The 9032-nt window shown below is 29.1% G+C and overlaps 1 protein-coding gene across 2 annotated transcripts; it reads right to left on the bottom strand.

Moving 5' to 3' along the window:
• Positions 1-3267: 3267 nt before the first annotated feature.
• LOC140176974 (uncharacterized) lies at positions 3268-7239 on the bottom strand. 2 transcript variants are annotated; one of them, XR_011868316.1, is made up of 4 exons: positions 6471-7239; positions 6286-6403; positions 6047-6173; positions 3268-3542 (listed from the first exon to the last, which is right to left on the bottom strand). XR_011868316.1 is itself a non-coding variant. In XM_072208796.1 (4 exons), exons 1-4 carry the CDS (start codon positions 6697-6699, stop codon positions 3464-3466), a joined length of 546 nt encoding a protein of 181 aa, XP_072064897.1. In that variant the 5' UTR covers positions 6700-7239; the 3' UTR covers positions 3268-3463. The 2 variants fall into 2 exon arrangements, 1 of the variants encoding a protein (XP_072064897.1); XM_072208796.1 differs by having other exon boundaries at positions 6286-6396.
• Positions 7240-9032: the final 1793 nt, after the last annotated feature.

Genomic DNA, 9032 nt, shown 5'->3' with positions numbered 1-9032 from the left:
TCACTATGTATGTAATTTTGTTCCCTTTTTTTTTGACAAAATTTTCTCATGATGGTAATTCTTCCAATGGTGTAAATGCAGAAAATTATATTTTTACTTTTTGATATAATCGATATATTATTCTTAATGAATAGTAATTAACCCCTCATATATTTAATCAAAGCATTTTGAGGATAGTTTCTATTTATAGATATTAATGGATGATTATTTTTTTAAAAACAAAATGCATTATGATTTTAGATTATTTCATAATTAACAATAATACTTGATTATTTCTTTAAAAATAAACTGCATTATGATTTTAGGTTATTTCACAATAATAATTAATGTTCATAATATTGAATTACTCTAAATTTTTTATTTTCTATCGTTAGTAGTTAATCCCAAATTAAAAAAATTATGTTGAATTGTTGAATAGTCCAAGTATAATTGGAGTTAATTTAGTTTATTTGTTTATTAATATAATTGATTGAAAGCATAAATGATAAATAAGACAAGCAAATAATTAGAAAAATAGAATGTTAGTAATTACTTAAAATAAATAACAAAATAAGTTATAAGGTATTACTTTATTTAAATTATTAATAATTAAAAGAATAAAAAGTCAGTAATTATTTTTAAAATAGACATTAAATTTAGTTTTATGGTACTAATTTATTTGAGTTGTTAATAAAACTTTATAATTTTTAGATTTATATCTACTCAATTTATGTAATTTATTTTATTCTACTTTAACAAAAAATTGAGACGTGTATTTTTAATTATTTATTTAAAAAGTATAGCAAAATGAGTTATATCAATTAAAATTAATTATCGATAATTGATATCAATTAATTGATTGTATTAATTTGTAAGATGTACGTATAATAAATGTTGTGAAATTAATTATAATAAAATAATAATTAATAAATAAAAAACTAAAAGGGGCTTTTTTTATTGCTTTTTAAAGGCTATACATTTTTATAATTTCACTTTTTCTTTATCTCTTCCTTTCACATTTATTTCTTTTAATTTATTGAACTAAATCAATTACACTAATTATTTGTATTAACTAATTAAGTAATTTTTAATGAGTTATTATAATTGTGTCTTTAGATCATAGGTTAAAAAGATTATAAAAAGTATTTTATAAAAATTATTAAAAAATAAATATTTTTAAAATGTGTCCTTAAGACACAAATTAACTAAATTATTTTTTAATTTAATGTGTTTGATTCATTCAATTGTATTAATTATAACTAATCAATTATGTAATTTGATTTGATTAGGATAAATATTTCATCATTTAACATTTTATTTGATTCATTAAATTATATTAATCATAAGTTTAAATATTTAATTTAATTAGAGTAAATATGAAATTATTTTAAATTTTTTTATTCATTAAACTAAATTAATTATAACTAATTTATTATTTAATTTGATCGAGATAAATATTAAATTATTTAATAAATAATATATAAAGCAATGAAATAAATAAATTCAATTAATTCAATTTATTATCTTATTATTTTATATATCTCTTTTCTTTCTCTCTATTCTGTATTTCAGGTAAAATATTTATAATTTTTTATTTTTGTCTTTTTATCTTAATTTTGCTAATATTTTTCTGTGATTTTATTTTATATTAATTTTTTTATTTATTTTGATTAGTAATTCTTAAGCGTATTATTATTTTATTTAAAAATAATTTAAATTTTTGTAATATTTTTATAAAAGTTGATTAATAGTTTTTTCTTTAAAATATTTTTTTGAAATTTTTTTAATAAGATTGTATTTTAATTTTTCTCTTTCATCCTTTGTATTAATTAATTATATTAATCTTCTATTGCAATACATTTTTTATCTACTCCATACATTATCTTTTCTATCTTCTTTTACTTTTTTAAATTGGTATTTTTACTTTATTTTTAATTATTTATTTTACTTTTGCTTCTCATAGATTTATTATAATTATTATGATTCATCACATATTTTTTTTTAATTTAAGTGATTTTTTAGGTTATATTTTATCATTGATACTTTTATTTTGTTTAGTGTATTTTTTTTAGTCTGCGTTTAATATAATAATTTGTAAATATCTATTCTATTATATAAAAGTTAAATTTCTGCACTTAATGATAAAACTGTTGTGACATGTTTCTGATGATGTTTTTCGATTTATTTCTTTTAACTCATTGAATTTAATTTATTATAATAAATTAATTATATCAACTAATTGATTTGGTTAATTATTTAAATATCATACAATTTATTATAATTTCTATCAATCAATTAATTATAATTCAAATTGAATGATTATTTTGTTACGAAATTATTATTTCCTAATCTATTCATGGGCAATACATATACTAATTATAATCGCAAATTAAGCTATTTTACATTAAATGACTTATATAAAACGAAATAATTATAACAAAAAATAATTAATATATGTGATTTAAATATTTTTAATAACTGGTAACATGGAGTTTAATAAAATATAATTCATATATTTTTTTATTTATCTATATGTATATAATTATTTATGTATATGTATATCTATTAAGAAAAATTACTGTAATATATATATATATATAGAGAGAGAGATAGAGATAAAGAGAAAGAATTATTTAACAAAATTAATATACGTATACATAAATAAAAAAATTATTATAATTTTTGAAAATTACACATGAACTCTTTTTTTCTCTCAAATAAATTTATTCTAATTATATTACAATTAGCTCATGAATAATGCATGATTATATTAATTTAAGAAAATATCTTCATTATAATTATATCAAATTAATATTTAATGCGTTATTAAACTACTTATCAATCATCGATATTTTTAATCATTTTAATTATATCAATTGATATAGTTCTACTTCTCATTTAAGTGCAATAATTTTATTAGGAGATAGTTAATGCACACATTAATAGTGTCTTATTTAATTTGATAATAATAATAATAATAATAATAATAATAATAATAATAATAATAAGAAGGTCTACACGGTACATGCATTATATTTTAAAAAGGTAAAATATATTTAAAAAAATTAGGGTATCAATAATCAATTGTGATTAATATCAATAATTAATTCTTATAATTATTTTTGTACTACTAAAAGCTACATATAGTTTTTTTTTTTGTAGAATAAAAAAGGTTGTTGTAACACCCTAACTACTAAAGTTCACGCTTCCAGCTGCGCCACTCTGATAGTTCGGACATTACGACGACTTTTATACTATTTAATACTAAAATATGAGCCTGTTTAAAACTTTAAACCGCAACACCACTCCCGAAAACACTTTCTTTCAATAATGTACATCCATAGATACCATACAACTTACAAAAACTCAAAGGGTACATCCATATATATACATATACATATACATATACATATATAATATTACAAGCATTAACCAATACAATTCCTATCCCTCTTACAGGATATATCAAGATAAAGGCAAGGGTTCAATAAACCATAACTAAAACAATACAGAGCATTTCAACAACAACTAAATAAACCCTTCGTGACTTCAGCGTCCATATCCTGAAAGGGGAAAAATGTAGGGGGTGAGAACATCATCCTCGAAAGGGTTCTCAGTAGAGGGTTTTTGGGAATTACTGTAATAGGATACGTGAAGATAAACCGTACCAGTGATTAATAACCGTCTTATGCCCCTTTTCAAAAACAAAGGTTTACAATAAAAGAGAAATCTGAAATCCTTTTCTGAAAGAGGAAACTGTTCATTTAAAAACAATATTCAAAAGCCTTTCAAAAGGTTTATCTATGCTGAACCAAATTAGTCTTTCATACATTTCCAAACCACAACCACAAAACCGAAACCAACCATCGGTCCATCTCAATTCAACCACGGCCCTAGGCCCAAACAATCCAACCAACAACCAATCACCATAATCCAACAGAGTCCCAATTGCAAACACAGATAGGAAGTTCAAGCACAAACAAACAGTTACAGCAAGTAGAACAAGTAGCAGCTAATCTCAAGTAATCACATAGGCAAACCAAGTACAATATGCACACGCAAACAATGTCACGTAGATGCATAAGATGCATGCCTGTCCCTAGTGGCTGATGATATCATCTGTCGGTTATAAAGCCAACCCGACAAGTCCTGGTAGCTAACCATTGGACTGTCCCTCTGTTGCGCATCCCCAACTCGAGTTATACTCATCATAAATTTGATCATAATCATGATCCATATCCATCACCCTCACTGGTGAATATTTACGGGGGCGAGCTCATCCGGGACTTTCACAGTGCCCGGCCACACTTATGACATAGGGTCAAAAGAGCTTCGAGTCTCAACCTGGAGCACGTGGTGGCTAGCCACTGCTTCCTCCCAGGAAAACTCTCATCTCCGATAGTGGAAGTGCAACATTCACATTTATCAATGATTCAGCATATACATGCATTCAATCTCATCCATGGATCAACATCCATCTCAGCCATCCGGCTCACGGTTCAGTCCAGAACCAGCCAATATTCATATCATACACAGCCATTCCGGCTCACGGTTCAATCCAGAACCAACCAATATTCATAATCATACACAGCCATTCCGGCCCATAATAAAACAGCACTTCCACCATTCAAAATCATCAAATTCATAAAATCGGCATTTAAGCCATAAATCACTTTTTCTCAAATCATTTCACTTTGAAATCAAGTTTCAACTCTTTTCAGCCTTGGCTTTAAAGATCTCATTTCTCAAATTATCTCAGGCTCATAAGCCACTTTTACTCAAGAAAAATTCCCTTTTTAAAACAAGCCACTCTCGGCTTCCTCTTTCCAAAACTTCCAAAACCATGGAAAGTTAAAGATTCCTTTTGAAACATTCAAAATCACCCATCCAACAATGGGATTTTTGTAACAAAAGTTTCTCGACAGAGTCCCAAGTCCTTAGGGGAGAATAGCATAACTCATTTCGCCAAATTCATTTAAAATCATTAAAACCTTGACTTTCCGATTTGAGTAATAAAATAAGATCTAAGCCAAACCGAGTCACGTAATCGTTTACTTCCTTCAAAGCCGTTTCCTTTACTTAGGCAAAACCAGCTTCAACCCCATGATAAATTCTAAAGCGTTTCAACTGTTCAAAATTGTTTGTCTTGCAAAAGTTCAGAATTCAAAGAGTACTTAAAACCTTTCTCAAAACATTTCAAAATGAAACTTGTCAATAGACATTCAGGTTCTTTCAAAGTCATTGAAACTCCTCTAATTGAAACCCTCAAGTCAAATTCAAAGGCATTGCCCTTGTCACATTTAAAACAACTTTAAAACATAAGTTTCATCTAAATAACTTTCTTTTGAAAGATATACAATGCCTTTCTTACGAAGCAAGACTAAATCATAATTTCCTCTTTAATAATTCATTTCAAAAGCATGAATCATCCTTTTCTTGATACTTCAAATAAAATAGTAGAAGTCTTTAACTCATCATTTTTCCAAACAACATTTTAATAAAGAGTCAGATTTTATAGAAATTTCGGCAGCATATCCCCTAAAACTTGGACTTTGCCACCCGGTTCGGGTCCCAACAAAATCATTCCACAATCCTTTTCAACAACCCAAAATCCAAAATCAGTTCAAGGCAAGCCAAATCCAACAGTCATCTCAATTCCATATTTCAAGAAAAACGTCTCAAAAAATCACATCGTTATCAGCTGAATAAACTCATTTCTAAAGCTTTAAAGAAACGGTTCAGCAACAGTCATTTATCAAACCAGATCATTAAAGCAAGGCAGGCTGAATTCAAGAGTGTATTCTATTTTTCACATTCTCAAGAAAATCCATCAACTCAAATCGATTTCCCACGAATTAAACTCGATCTTAAAGCTTTAAAAGAATCAACTTCAAAAGCATTTCTTTTCACAAAACCACACAACAGTCTAGTCAAACAAACACCCATAATCATACAAAACAACTAAACAATACATAGGACTGATACAATCACCAAATACACATCCTCACATCAGTACCCATATGTAATAATTCCAATAATAAACTATAGTTTTCGGAAAGCGCCCTACCTCAAAACGCAAAACCATAGCCCAAACGCGTCACAGAATCCTTTCCGCCTCAACTCGAGATCAACAATCAAAATCCCGGCAGCCAAAACCTCGGTTCCAAGCCACTTTCGCAACAGTTTCAACAACTCTAATCGCAACATACAACAACCGAAACTCAATCGTATAGCAATTAATGCCACAAACCTCAGCGTATGATAACAGAACAGTAACTAAAGGGCTTTCAAATCGAAAACGCTTACCGAACGAAGAAGGAACAGCTGAACCGAAATAGTGACGATCTCTGAACTGGCTCAGCAGCAGCCCGGCAGCCACCTCAAGTAGCAGCGGTGACCGGACTCCGGCAATGGCGCCTGGAACCTACATACAGAGACGTTAAAGCTTCCAGAATCTTAAACGAATGAAGACCGAATTCAAAAACCCTTACCGGCAGAGTTTTCCGGCGACGGCAGCGGGATTTTCCGGCGACCAGGCACGGCGGCGCGACTCAACACAACCAGGCAGAGCGGCGGCAGCCTCCAGCAACTCCGGTGAGCTTCCTCAACGACGGTGATGGCCGGAGCTTCGGCGGTGCTAACCGAGGCTTGCCGGCGGCAGGAACGACGGTGATAGCTCTTTCTCGGCGGACCGAAACAGCAAACATGAAGGGGTTTCATCTCGCTTCTTCTTCGCTGCTGGCAAGGACAACTACCCAGCTCCGGCGACGGCGAACTCGCGGTAGCAGCGGCGGTATCCAGGTGTGACGGCGGCGTGCAAGACAGCGCCCCTCTCTCTTCACCACGAGCTCCCTCCCTTTCTCCTGCGATGGTGGTCCTCCAGCGCGACACCAGTCACAACAGGGATGGCGGCGGTGAGACCCCAACAGCGACGAGTTTCCCGGTGACAGAACACACCGGCTGGAGGTCACGGCGACGTGAGAGGTTTCCGACGCGGTGGTTAGACCTCGGCTCGGCCTCAGATCTTGCTCTCTCCCTCCTCCGCGCGTCTGACTCCTTCCCTCTCTTCCATTGTTGATGATGGCAACAACGACCGGCGATGGACTGGACGTGACTGGACGGCGACGACATGAGCTCGATGGCGAGGGCACGGTGGTGCGGCGGCGAGGCGTGTTGGCTACGCCCTCCCTCCCTCCGGATCTCCTTCTTTTCTTTCACAGGGGACCGTGTGTGTTTATGAAAAAGGGGGGTGGCTGCTGCTGCTACTATCATCAATAATGTGCAGCTAGGGTTGGCTTTTGGAAGGGAAAATGTGGGCTCAATTAGGGTTAGGGTATTTTTGTAATTTCACTCAAAAATAGGCATAATATAGTAATTGAAACCCAAATTAAATCCAACACTAATTGTATATAAAAAATACTATTTGCTCCTCATTTTTACAAATTATTTTCAATAAAATGTCCCAACCAAATAATTAGAAATAATATACTTAATTTTTTCATTTTCCAAGATAGCAATATTAATATTTAAAATATTAATTACTTAGTGCAAATCATATAAAATTCTTATTATTTCACAACTACCAACTTTATAATTCAAATATAGAAAATAATCCAATAACTATAAAATTGGATAATAATCATAACTCATCTCAAATCCAATAAATCAACACTTGCCTTAATTACCTTTAATAAAATAATTTCTGAAATTAAGGCTATAAATAACCATAGGATTTGAGACTTGATCATAATAAGACTTTTCAAAAATTTTGGGTCTTACAGTTGTGATTTATAACATTTTCGTAAAGTTATATCGTATGGACACAAGATTAATTAGATAACAAATTAAATTTTAATTATTATATTTTATTTTTTGCTCATATTTTTTCATTAATTATTTTATTTTTTATATTTACAGTAAATATTGAATGTAAAAAAGAAAAAAAAATAATATTGAATGTTATCTATTTTATGTATTTAGAGTCATAATTAAATTATTTGATATAATTATAGCAAGTATCTAGAATTAATAAGAATATGATACTATAATTTTAAGTTGTATAATATAATAAAAAAATATAGCAATTTATGTATGCTTCCTATATAGCAATAATATTATATATATTTATATATCTCTTCTTTTAGCTCTTTCCTAAAAATATTGGCATATAATTAATGTCGATAACATATATATTGAGTAAGTATCTCTATTGAATTAATCATAAAGATTAATAAAATATAATGGCATAAATTTCACCTCATTGTAGTAAGTATCTCCATTGAAAATATTTGCTAATTATTATTACCATGTTTAATTAGTGTATATATATATATATATGTATATAGTAAATTGTTACAATTATTTATCATCTAAAAAATTCGTACCTCAAATATAGATCTTCTTCTATTTATTATTTTTTATACCTAAGGGCTACTAAATACAATTCTATCAACAGTATTACTATGGTAGATTATGTAATGAAAAAGTTTGAAAAATAAAGGCAAGAATTATAAGGTTATGGAAAGTCCCATCCAAATTTGACAATAACAAGACGATTTACATAGAGATGATTCTCATGGATAATAAGGTAAGTTGATTATTTTCCATGATTCTTTCAAGTGATGCTAGGTCCATTTTATAAATTTTTTTTTCATATTTTAAGTTTATTTGATAAGTAAACCCTTGCACGAATAAAAAACAGTGCAATTTTATAGATTTATAAGTGCTAATAGCCTTTATATTTGATTTGTTTTGTAGTGTGATAATAACCAATATATTTGTTAGTGAATTTGACTATTACTATATTATTTATGATCACATTCAGTATATATATTTGATTTATTGAAGAAAGTACGTAGATTATTAAAACTAATAAATAACTATTTTAGAGTTAATCTAATTAATACTAGATTAAAAAAAAATCAAACAATACATAATATATTATTTTTTTATTAATCAAATTATTATAATTTAAATTAATTTTAAAAAATAATTTAAAATTATAATTTTAATTTTATCACGTGTATGGCACGGATAATTATACTTAAACGGTA

Source organism: Arachis hypogaea, chromosome 12 (genome assembly GCF_003086295.3).
Source record: "Arachis hypogaea cultivar Tifrunner chromosome 12, arahy.Tifrunner.gnm2.J5K5, whole genome shotgun sequence".
NCBI lineage: Eukaryota > Viridiplantae > Streptophyta > Magnoliopsida > Fabales > Fabaceae > Arachis > Arachis hypogaea.
This window is presented reverse-complemented; position numbering and strand designations above follow the sequence as displayed.

Excerpts from the sequence above, each read along its gene's own strand:
- LOC140176974 (XM_072208796.1), bottom strand. The coding sequence starts at position 6,699 with ATGAAACCCCTTCATGTTTGCTGTTTCGGTCCGCCGAGAAAGAGCTAT. Across the intron at positions 6,397-6,470 it reads GTCGCCGGAAAACTCTGCCG|GCGCCATTGCCGGAGTCCGG; the intron begins GTAAGGGTTTTT and ends TGTAGGTTCCAG. Across the intron at positions 3,543-6,046 it reads CTATGGTTTTGCGTTTTGAG|GATATGGACGCTGAAGTCAC; the intron begins GTAGGGCGCTTT and ends TTCCCCTTTCAG.